General features: G+C 38.4%; 1 protein-coding gene across 1 annotated transcript in view; it reads left to right on the top strand.

Moving 5' to 3' along the window:
* Window positions 1-12197, top strand: part of CMC1 (C-X9-C motif containing 1) — a 44579-nt gene extending 32382 nt beyond the window's left edge. The window contains exons 3-4 of the mRNA XM_054646713.2: window positions 8235-8325; window positions 9566-12197. Of these exons, the coding sequence (XP_054502688.1) occupies window positions 8235-8325; window positions 9566-9680 (206 nt within the window). The 3' untranslated portion in view covers window positions 9681-12197. The remainder of the gene's footprint in view (window positions 1-8234; window positions 8326-9565) is intronic.
* The last annotated feature ends 686 nt before the right edge of the window (window positions 12198-12883 follow it).

The raw sequence follows: 12883 nt of genomic DNA on the forward strand, positions 1-12883 counted from the left end.
TGCTAATATTTCTGTAAGAAAAAGATCAGCAACTGAGCAATGACTTCTGTTTTGAATTAACTGATGTTGGAGGATCCCTATGTGCCTTACATCAGTTTTCAGAACTGTGGTATTGTGGTTTAAAAAAACCCCACTGTATACATATATTAATAATTTTTGAAACAGAATGTTTAAATAGGCCGTTGGTTTCCTATATTGATTTTAAAAGCCCATTGTAAGCAGTTGACCAAACCTAGATCCTTGTAATATCAATGGATGTAGGACATGAAAACTTTGGAGTCTCTTGTTCCTAAGTAGGTAGGTGGCATTTACAGAGTGAGTAACTGGATGTACTGAAAAAAATCCCAACCAACTCTCAAACATTTTTGAACTGTGTAGAGTGCCTTTGCTCCCCTCTGCTCTGGCCTGTTTCTGTATCCAGCTGAGAGATACTTTGAGGCCAATTAATTTTTGCAGCAGGATTTTGAAAACCTGCTAATGAAAAAAGCACGCATGGTATGAAACAAATAACTACAATTGCAATAGTTGGGAGTTTAGCAGGACTTGAGTGGGCCAGGGCAGAGAGATTTTGATGGTATCCAGGCTAGCATATACCTTTCTGGTTTCAGGAGCTTTTTCCCCTCTTTCATCCTCTTGGTTTGAATGCTTGTCCATTTAGACTCACCGTGTAAGGCACCCTAAGGGTTTTAAAGGGTATGTGAGAACTTTATGGTTCAAGATATAAGCCAGACTTACAGTTGATAGGGATTAAGAAGAAACTTCACTTGAGAAGATGTTTTTCCATAATGTATCCTTTCTGACACATTTCTTTAAAGCAGCTATTACAGCCTTCTGAGAAAGATGATGTAAAGGACAAATAGGCCCTTTGATTCAGTATGTTATTTTCTCATCTCTAAACGTCCCCTAAAGCTAAGTCTTCAGATTTATTTCTAGGATATTGGTAAGATGCTTTCTTTAACCCAAGGCATTGTGTTTAGGCAAGGAGTTTCTAGGGTTTTTTTGAAACATTCTTCCTCTGCAGATCACAGTTGTGCTCTTTGCCTTCCTGATGTTCCTCTCCTGCTGTACGTTCACCTCAGTCATGAGGCGAGGGAGGTTTCTGCATTTTATTTCGGAGTGCCAGAGATGCTGTGGTCTGCTGGGGGTTCCTCTGTTTGCACTCTGTACTTTAAGATAAAGCTGAGAGTGCTGTGGTAAAGATTGGCCAGGAAGATGAATATCCCTTCCTTAAAATTCTTGAATTCCTGGGATTCTCTGCTCCCCAGTCCTGTACTGTGTGCTAGTATGTATTGATCGTCTCTCCTAGGATAGATTCCTGCAGCTGAAAAAGCTGAAATGGAGCAGATTTGGGGGGGCTGGTGATGAGCAGGAAAATGGAAAGTATATGATTTTTATGTTATAGCAAATGAATATTTGCAGAGACAAAGTATTTGATCTGATAACAGAGGTTCACTTGAAAGAATCAAGGTTATTTTATGTCAATTTTCTCTTTGCCCTATATAAGATGCATTTAATTATTTCATGCTATCTCCTTCTATTCAAAATTAATCTGCCTTATATATATTGTGGCTCAAATTAGAATAATTCTTTAATCAGCTGTGTTCTGCATGCCATAGAAGGCTAGAATAGGAAAGATACTCCTAGCATACTGACGATGCATGTATTTTATTTGTTGTTGTAATTTAAAAGTAAAATCAGAAATATTGATTTCTACTTGACTGGAGAGATGATTTAGTTTGAATATCAGACTGATCTTAATCAGGTGAGAATTAATTGAGTTGGAGGTATTAGATATTCAGTGATGTTAACTGAACCATGAGCAATCTACAGAGAAGCTTTCTTTTGTACTGTGTTGGAAATATCAAATAGCTCGTACTCTACAATGTAAAACAATCTCTTCACGTTCATGCTACTACTTCCTCTGGCTCATTAAAGGCACCAGTAATCTGTTCTGTGCATACTGAGTCATCTTCAAAGTAACAAGCTAATGAATCATAATTTAATACAAAATTTAAAAGCATAATAACTACCCTTAAAAATGTTGCTGGTAATGTTTTGGATCATTTAATGTTTTTATACATATTTTGCAAACATAGGTTTTAAAATTTTGCCTTTGTTTAGATTTTAAAGGGAGCTGTTTCCTCCTCCTTCTACTATCACCCCCGAATCCACATTATTATTTGGGCATCTTTCTCCACTCAGTGGTACAGCCCAGGGAATGACCCAAACACCAGACAAAAAAAAAAAACTTTTTTTTTTCTTTGTTTTTTTTCTTTTTTTTCTTTTTTTTTTTTGTGTAGAGGGAAAAAACCTACCCCAGAATAAGTCTGGTCTGGATCACGATGCAAGCTGGTTTGTTTTTTTTTTCTTATTTTAAGAGTGTGATAGCAGTATCATAAGTGTTGAGAAAATATAAATGGTGAGATAACACCTCTGTAGGACTTTCTCTTAAGTAGTAAAATTGTAAAGTCTTTAAATAAACGAGAGCCAGACCTGAGAGGATCAATTTATCTTGATAATGGGGAATATTTCATTTATTTTGTGTACAAGCACATCTGCAAAATAGATGCACAATTATAATTGATAAAACTACAGTTCCAACATGATATGAAATGTACAACACTTCACAATATGAGGCAATATGAAAGTGCCAAGTATTTTTATAATCTGAATCTGCACAAAATGAACTTTCAGAAATAGCCTTCACGCTACAAACAGTTCATATATTGAAAACAACGAGGATGATTCCTTGGTGTTATATCAACACAGTTTCCATGCTGCTGCTTGTCTGGAGATTTTTATTTTTATTCTTCTCTTACTTTACAGATGGGAAGACTTTGATGTTTGGAGGAAGCAATAATTAACTAATAATAATTAACTAATTAACAATCTTAATATTTTAAAATATTTTAAGTAAAGAGAAAAAAATCCTTTAGAAATCTGCTACAAATACAATCTGATGCTGGTTGTTCCTCTTTATCAAATTGCAAAAAAACCCCAGAACTTTCAGTTTGTTTTTAAGCTTGTGGCAGGACATAACATGTTTTTTTTCATGAAGTCTTTCCTTTATGTACACATAACTGAAACTTCAGCAGTCCAACACACCTATTCCACCATTTCATTTTGAATGCAGCACAGTGAAAAAAACAGCTGAATTCTATTTGGGTGAGGGATCTATTGTAGAGTACATAAAGAACACTTTCATCATAAATATGTTGCCTTGTTTTTGTTGTCTGCCGTTTGTAGTCCTGCAGACGCTGAGATTAAGTGTTAAATTTAACCTTGTCTGGTTTAATGGTGTGGAAGAAAATCATCATCTTTATTCTGCAGAGCTGTGCCTGTGTCTTATGCCAGATGTTGGTTTGTCCCTTTGACTTAAAACCCTACAAGTTTTATATTTTTGTCATAGAGAGCAAATAGTTCTTGAACCTATCAATATGTTCTAAAGTTAAAATGGGCAGGACCCAGGCTTTTTATCTCCTTTTGTTAAATTAGGACTTGTATGTCCCAGGACATCTGTTGGTGGACCCCCACCAACTTTGTTGGAGCTTTCTGTTAATGTATCTGATCTTTTCAAATTAATACTTTAGTGTGTATTGCATATACCTGACTGACTGCTTGAATACACAGGCAAATAATTTGTCCAATCTTTACTCTGTGATAAGTGAACTGTTAGCCAGCTTCGCTTCAGTTTCCATCTGCTTCTCATATTATCTTGTCATAAAGTCATAAAACAGAGTTGGGGAAAAAGCAATTAGAAATCCTAAAGAAAAACATTCTTCTTAGATACTGTTTTTTTCAGCACAGATTAGTGTGAACTGTAAAGATCTTTGTAAACAAAGTGTTCTTTACTGTGCCAACCTAGCTAATTATCAAAGAAACCTTAATAAAAAGAGTGCTCTGTAACTTAAAGAAGTTTTTAATCAACCATCAAATATACTAAGTCAGGCACTCAAAACTAATTCTTCATGCCTCCAACATAATTTGTATAATTCTGTATCTGAAGGGAATTACAGAAAGACTTGGAATGGGATTTTTATTAAAAAAATGCATGTCTGTCCAGCTTTTTAGATAAATTAAGAAGGCTTTAAAAAGCTCCTTCTTTGCTTTTACATATGTCAGGATCTAATGTCTCCTAGTTCTTTGTATTGTGCTTTCTCAGGTGAGTAAGATGGGATAGGAAGACCCAGTGAGATCCGGCTCTTGGATCCAGGGCAGTGCCACAGGACCAAACTCAGCAGCTTCTCTGAGCTGCTCAGGGCCAGAGATGCTCCCTGCTGAAGAGTCAGTCCTTGGAAGGACTCACTCATCTCTGGCCTCAGCCAAAGAGCCCTCCTGTCTCTCCCTGAAAATGTGGTCTTCCCATCATAGGCAGATCCCTGGCACATGCCAGCATGCCATAGTGAGCAGGTGAGAACTGGCAAAACTGAATTGCTCTGTATTCAGACACGGCTGTTCAGCTTTTGTTCAGTTGACAGCAGACCTGTCTTGGCAAAGATACATTTTGGCCTTATGTACTTGGTTGATTTGGGAAAGGTACTAAATTGCAGGCTTGCTCTTTAGTAGTTACAATCTCTCTATGAGGCTGTAATAGCCAGAACGTAATGAGACTTAAAATTCTCTAAACTGTGACCAAAACTTAGCTTGGATTTGCCTTGCAACAGAAATGCAAAGCTTTCTTCATGAGAGGAGAAGAAGAAATCCAGCCTCAAATCAGTGTTGAGCTGTTCAGTGAAGTCTCTCTGAGCTGTAGCCTTGAGATCTTTGCTCCATGTGCATCCCCTTAGACAGAGCCTGTGGCACGGAGAGGAGCCTGTGGGGTGACCTATGTCAGATCTGATGTCATGGACCATGACTGCTGCAGGTGAAAGGGGGTCTGTAGCCAGTTTCCGTGGTAACTGATAGGCACCTGCAGCTTGCTGACGCAGTAGTGGATCTGTCCTTGTCTGTGCACAGAGCATTCAGTGATGGACATATGTAGCTGTCCTAGAAAAGCCTTGGCAAAGGGTTGATTTGATGGAGGGCAAGCCTTTTCCCCCTTTCTTCAAGGCATTTTCACTTCTGTGGTGTTGAGCTCTGTTCCTCAGTTTATTTGCCTTGTATCTGGAAATATTGGGAATAACTTTTATTGTTTGAAAAATGACTTTCCTTTGTGTTACAGTTTGATAGGAATTTACAGACTTGCTCAAATTTACCTCTTGTTTTGCTGCTGCTTGAGGTTTTGTTTTGGTAGCTTGCTGCTTGCAGGAAGAAAGAAAATGTATCAGCCCATGGGCTTCTGAAGTCATGGAAAGCTTTCCTGAAGTCATAAAGATAGTACCATACACAAGATTATGAAAAGATCAATTCTGTTCTTTCTATAACGTGCAGTGTATCAGGCAGAAGGTTTGTTCGGATTCTTTAGTGTTCTGATTACCCCTCATAGCTGCTAAAGTGTTGACTTACAATAGGTTTGTAACTAGATGCTGTGTATCTGCTCCTTTTGTGGTGTCTTGCTATGCATCCTGAAAGTGTGGTCAATAATGCAGATATTGCCTGAGTGAGGAATGACTAAGGCTTGTCAGACATGGAGATAAATTCTTGGTTTGAGATACTTGCAACTATTGAGCACTACTTCTGACATTCTCCAAACGAGTAGTTTAAATACTGTTTGTGCTGCTCAGCAGTGACACATTTCATTTCATGGAAGACTCACAGGATCATAGAATAAGCTGAGTTAGAAGGGACCCATCAGGATCATCAAGTCCAACTCCTGGCCCTATGCAGAACACCCCTATCACACCATGTGCCTGAGAGCATTGTTGAAATGCTTCCTGAACTCAGACACATTTGGTGCTGTGACCATTTCCCTGGGGAGCCTGTTTCAGTGCCCAGCCACCCTCTGGGTGGATATCTTTTCCTGGTAGCAAACCTGTATAACTAGCCCTGACCCAGCTTCCTTGAGTCCTGTCACTGGTTAGGAGAGTGAAGAGATTGGTACTTGCCCCTCTGTGAGCAAGACAAAGCACAATTAAAAAATAAATTAAAAAAACAACATTTCTCCACACTCCTGGAAGGTTTCTGGTAAGTGTCTATAAACTGTCTTGCATTCCTTACATGACTGCCAAACAGAAGAGATGGATAATCAAGCTTTGTGTGCTCATATAAGGATGCTTAATATTCTTTAACCTTCTTTCTTCCTCTCTGTTGTTAAGAATCAGTAATGTTAAAGCTAAACAGCTGGAAGCAGTTTTATCACTTTGCAACAGTGCCTGGCCATGTACCACAGGCAGGGCCTTCTGAAGCCAGGGAATCCTGGCAATTGCAGTTGAGGCTTTTTTTGTTCACTGGGACATCACGCCTTTAACCGATCAAGACTGGTGAGTTAACAAGTGAGAGGGACCTCCTGTTGTCTTCAGTGGTTTTTTACTTCACAGCTTCCAGAAGAAATGATTACTACTACAAAAAAAAAAACCCAACCCAAAACCTCAGCACAGCACTTAAAGAAGTGCCTACAGAGAGGATAAATCAAATTAGACAGCCTAAAACCTTTCAAAAGCTTTGGATGTTTTTCCCACAAAAAAACAAAGGTCATTTTTAGAAATGTATTAATAGGTATGATTTTTCTGAGATGCTGATGTAGGAATAGTCAATATAAATAGTCCAGGAAAGAAAGGAAGAAATGTCAGATTCACTCTTGGAAACCAAAGAAATATTCTGATAACCTAATAAAACATTGGCCTTGTTCTGAGATTAAACTGCTTGGTAAACTTCAGCTGTCCAGGTGTTTCCTCAAAGCTGTGCTTGTGCATTTGGGTGACTTTAAAACACATAGATATTAGAAACTGGGTGTGGTTGTTAATAGATATCTTTGAGCACAGGCTGCAGTGTCTTCCCAGCTGGTAATAACTGGTTAATTTAAACCCATTTTCTGCACACTTTCATCTGGTTTTCATGTAGGGTGTGGTGGAGTTGCCAGTGTGTAATGCTGGGTGCTGTGTTGGAGAAGGTTTTTAAGTGTTCATCAATAAATGTTTGAAGTAGGTAAGAAGTCAGTTTTTCACAAAGTTTCACAGTATAAGGACACTGAAATCTGTCCTCAACACTTAAAGCAAAGACTACCTTGTCTTGTCAATTATTTAGTGAAAGCCTGATTAATAATAGCTGTGGACAAGCAGATTAATCTCACCTAGGGATTGCTTGCAGTTGTTGGATCACTTTCTCAAGATCTTGACAGTATTATCCAGGATTAAAAGGTGGATTTTGTTCCACTGAGGTCCACAATTGCTTAATGCCCATTTCAGCAGGCATCTGCTATGAGCAAAGGACAGGAGTGCTGCCTTTATAGACACAAGTCTCTTCTTTCTTGTTTATTTAAGTCTTGATGTACCTATACACTGAGCTGTTTTGTGATGTAGTACCATTATCTTTTGATGTTACTAGATTAGCTGTAAATTGTGCAAGAAAAAAATTTTTGTATGCCCTAAATTTGCTGGATATTAAATCACTACCAGGAAGACCTTAGAGGAGGAGAAATTGATGGAATTGGGGAAGGGGATGTGGTAGGGGTGAACTTTGTTCTTGATCTGGCTCCTGGTTGATTGTGGACACATGGCATTCTTTTTTTGTCTGTCTTTCTCTCTTTTCCATCTGCTAAATGTAGCTGATTACCTCTTAGAATAGCTTGAAATCTCCTGATAGAAATAACAGCCAATTCTTATCTAGGGTTATTATTCAGTGAAACATTTGTACAGGGTGCTGGTAACAATGAGGCATAATTTTAGTTACTCCCAGATAAATCCCATGTCCTTAGCCATGACTTTGCTGTTCTGTTTTAGTATCTCACTGACTTGTTTTTAAGTCTTAAGGTCCTTAAAACAGACCAGGTACTTTCACTTCATTGAGCAACTTCATTGTTCTTAAATGCCAGAGATGTAAGTGGTAGGTAGCCCTGAGTAGAGCATGTGAAAATCAGGCACAAGCATCATGGATTTGCTGCAAGAGTAACTTCAGAAATGGTATTAGCAACAGCAGTATGTGTGTGAATGTGCTACATGATGAGGGGAGAATCCCAGTTAAAGTGTTGTTGCTAAACAAGTGACAAAGACCTTGCAAACAGTATGAGAATCTGGGCCAACTATGGTTATATTAATAATAAATCAGATCCGGTCTTCTACTTCCTACACATAGGGTGTTTTCACCTATTGTCATTTTTCTAACTTCAGTTTGGTTTGTGTTGTTTCTTTTTCCCCCAGCATTTACTAAATGCTGTCAAGAAACCGGTATTCTGATGGTGGTGAAGTGTCGGCAGGAGAACGCAGCACTGAAGGACTGTCTGGTTGGCTAGTAAGTCCCTCCTGAGTTTTTGCTGGGTTTTTGTGCATGGCCTGTACTAATCTAGAAATGTTAACTATTCTGAAAAGGGCTGTGCAGGCTTAGGGACTTGGATGTATTTTCTGAAAATGGTATCTTTGCTTTATTAAAGCCGTGCTAGTCAGGGCCCTAACTGACAAGATTTTATTTACCATATGAATCTATGGCTACAGAGACTTTATTCTTGATTCACCTGGGGACAGATTTCAGCCCAGAGGTCCTGCAGCCCTTTATTTGCTCTGGTACATCACAGATGTGGGGATAGGAGTGCACAGTGCAGCTTCTTCGTAGTCTGTTAGTAAGACAGGATAAGTTGGTTTTTGTTTTGCTTCTGTTTTTTAAGATTTAGTCTGTCTTGAAAGTGTCCTGCTGTTGTGAACAGCAGTTGCAGGAGCAATGGGAAATTGTTATATATGAGAGGTCAACTCAATGCCATGGTGGATTGAAACATCTTTTTTGGAAGTCCTAATTTACCCCCAGTGCCATTAGGCTGAAGTGTTAGATTCTTGAATTTCCCAGGGTGAGGGCTGCTAAGTTTTTGAGTTTGACTGGGGGAAAAAGGAGATTGGTTTGATTTTTGGCGTGTCCTGCTCTCTTAAACCAGTGATTGACATTAAAAATAAATGCCTTTGAACTAGTGACAGTTATTCTCAAGTATTTAGGAACTGATGAAAAAAAACATCTGCAGCCGGGGAAAAATTTAGGCCTAACTGCAGCCAGAATTTGCTGGAGTTACTCAGTTTTATTTGTCTGTTCTTTCACCTTTTGAAAAAAATAAAATTAAACAAAATGCTTCTGACAAAAAAAGGCTTATAGTGTTGAATAGTTATACTTCAAAAAATTATGAGAGAAAGGAATTTAATGTAATGATCAAGGACCATTATATTTACTGTTAAAGACATACCCTTGAACCTGTTCCCAGTAGTTACTTGGATGCATTAAAAAAATGAGTCATCTCCAGCAGGTTCCCATGCTGAGGAGGAGAACTGCAAGCGAATTCTTAAGCTGAACATAAATACCAAATGTGTTTCCCTTTTTCTGCCTTTCCTCTTGGTGGCTTCACTACAGAGGCTTGAAAGGGAAAATTATTTTACTGTTAAAGGCAGACAATTTTTCTTTGGGTGTGGAAGGAAGATCAGTTATGAGTGGTACTCGTGCAATATCTGTTGAATATTCCAAGATGAAAAACGATATGTGTTTCTCTGTCTTGTAGCTATTCTGATCCATCATTCTATGAAGAATGCAAAGCAGAATATTTGAAGCAAAGAGAAGAATACAGAGCAACTGGAATTAAGAAAAAAAGACAGAAATTTGCTCAGAATGTGTGATTAAAACTTAAAATGAACTTTTTTTTATATGCAATTTAGATTTCACTTGATTTAAACAGACTTAAATTGTCTGTACCACTCTGTGTGGAGTTTAACTGAAATAACAAAATGAGATAGTGAATGGAGAATAAAATAATGTCTGAAATTAAGAGTCAACTTTAAAACTTTTTGTAATTAAAGATCTACAGCATGCTGTCACAGTTTGCAAGAGAGGTGGCAAAGGTGTGTTCCTCTATCTGGACCTGAGATTTTGTTACCAGTGTACAATTTGGACTTTACAATTCCAGCATGTCTATTTGGAATTTAAAGCCTGTATCTAGCTGCATGAGCCAGGCTACATAAAAACATAAGGGTGAATAATTTAAGTTGTTTTAACTGGTCACAGATTGGTTTTACACTGAAGTTGGTCTGTTAGTCATCACCTGAAGCTGACTGTATGGAGATGCACTTACTAGAAGAGAAGGGTGGCAAATGCAGAAGAGCTACTCAGACCAATGTGAATTACCCTTTTCATCAAGATGTTGTCAGATGAGAGCCTGGCAGTACTTGTGCCTGCACTGTAACTCATTTTTAAGTCTACACTGTGACTCACTTTGACACCTACACTGTCAGAAGGGATGGATGGATGCCTTGTGCTTGTACGTGGCCCAGACTGACCATTTCAACTCTAGGGGAGACAGTAATCTCATCCAGACCTTCCTTGAGAACAGGGAATAAGTTGCCATGCTTCAGGAGTGAGTGAGTGACCACACTTGCAAAATTATCCCAGGTAGAGGTGAGTAAACAACTAAACCAGGCATAGAAGATGCAGATCACCTTGCAGGAACAAAGCAGGTCTCTAATTTAAAAAGAGCATACAAACGTTCTTTTGTGTACTGATACTTGAAGCTGCTTAATTGTAATTAATTAATTTAATTATTTAAAAATTAATTGTACTTGCTTAAATGGCTTCACTTAGTGATACTAATAGAAATAGTGATTAGTATCACTTAGTGATACTAATAGATACTATCTTGGAGTATCATCCAAACATTCTGAAATAAAATTAAATTCTTTAAAAGCAAGGAAAGGCTGCACTTAAACTCGGTAACTTTGAAAAAAAAGTAATTTTCTGAGTAAGGAGTAGGATTTGATACTGATCCATTAGAAGAGGCAACATTTTCCTTGTTTATTTTAATACTGTTTCACCACAAACAGTATTCCTCTATTCAAGGACGAAACTCTGACACATGTATATATATGAAGGACTTAATGCTGCAGGTCAGTCATTGCCCTTTATTCTGTGCCTGTTACTGGAACAATCATTAATAATGTTGCTTCAGTAGATTGGGTGGAGGATTGGACTTGTGAGGGATAAACTGAAAAGATGTGTAGCATTCTGCCTTGTTAGGCAAACTTAAATGGCGCTCAGCTCTAAAAGTAGCCACCATGAAACAGCTTATGTGGAACAGTGTCCTGCACGTGTTCTTGCTTCTTATCTCAAGCATTTTGGAAAACCAAAATATTCCTAATTAGTTGTTTTGTTGTATGTATTTTAAAAAGGAGGAAATTTAAAATAGATGGTGACGTGTTTTTAACGACAGTGACTGTTCTTCTGTCCCACTATGAAAATCTGCTATATTTTCAACCTCTGGAAAGCCAGCAGGAATTGGTCCTTGGATCATGCATCAGCTTCCTCTGTAATACACCTCTGGCCTTAATGTGCTGTTCCCTAGCTTTGAATTCTTGGTTTCACACCTTTCATTTTCTTAGTATCTTGTGCATATCCTGTACTTGAATGGCATTTACATCTTTTATATAAAGTTTAAGTGAAAGAATGAGTACCATGACATGAGAAACTCATACCACTGAATTACTTTCAGTTTTGGTTTTGTCTCAGCCATAAACTCTCCTTCCTACTCAGGTGAACTGGAGGCAGCCCTGGATTCTAATCAGTGTAAGAAAATACAGCACAGGGACCTATCTGTCCTCCTCAGAGCACTTGGCAGGCACCCAAGACACCCCCATTTTTCACTGGAGGCTGTATTAATGGGCTATTCAAACTCCTCAGGGGAGCCCCCTACAAGTGGAAGATACGAGAGGAAAGAGGGGAAGGTGTCACATACTTATTTAGAAGCTTGCCTTCAGAGAGTAAAACCCAAACTCAGAGGGAATATGAGGGGCAGTTTGTAATGCACAGGGTTTTTAAAGGGCAGTGGAACAGCTACTGCAGTCTGAGACAGCATCCAGAAAATAACCTGCACACCTGCTCCACATTTAGTACAGCCATACTCCTTCCTTGGGTAATTCCTGCACTCAGCTGATCAAAAAATGGTCAAATACACTTGCAATGTAAGTGTTCCACCTAGTTAAAAATTGGTTCAGTAACAGTAAGCACCTGGGTGTTTCTTGCATGCTTCTCCCTAGATCAATCAGCCATATTCAAACATGATCATCTTACCACTTTAATTACTGAATCTTAATGTTTGACTTGCTCCCTTCCATCTTAAAATACAATTAAATTAATTTTGCTGGACAGTTACTGCACAGGGTGGGTTTTTTTAATGGTCCAACTGCAACTCAGTTAAAATTAGTGTTTACCTTTACTGCTGATCATAAAAAAATAAAAATGCTTTTATCGACTGCCCTATGTTCATACAATTGCAAGTAGTAACACCACTCTCCCTAAAGAAAGGGTCAAAAGCCTGAAAAAAACCCTCAAAATAATAAAACCTCAAAAAAAAAAATCAAACCCCCCTTTTTTACACTCAGAGAATCGGGGAAATACCTTACACCTCTGCAACTACTGTCCTTCACAGGGCCTGTCTGGAGATCAGAAGACAATAGAGGTGTCAGTCAGGTGCCAGAGCTCTTCACTCTTCCTTTACCACAGCATCATTAAAGCTGCAGTTGTCTCAGCACAGGAGTGACAAAGTCTGCTGCAAGTTGGCTTTGGAAGAAAATTCCATCTGCTTTATCCCACCAGTATAGTTCATGTGATACTTACATGGGCCTGTGTTTCATTACTTGGAATGGGTATTGTTTTACTGTAACTCCACCATATGTCTTGTGCTGCTCTTGTCTTTTTCTAGCTGTAAAAATTGGACAATGCATCACAGCTAATTTGGGGGTTTGCTTTCTTCAATATGGCTAGTTCACATGTGAGGAAAATTGATCAGCTGTACACCAGTAAACTGTCAGGGAAACTTAAAATTATCAGACTT

This window comes from Agelaius phoeniceus, chromosome 1 (genome assembly GCF_051311805.1).
Source record: "Agelaius phoeniceus isolate bAgePho1 chromosome 1, bAgePho1.hap1, whole genome shotgun sequence".
Lineage (NCBI taxonomy): Eukaryota > Metazoa > Chordata > Aves > Passeriformes > Icteridae > Agelaius > Agelaius phoeniceus.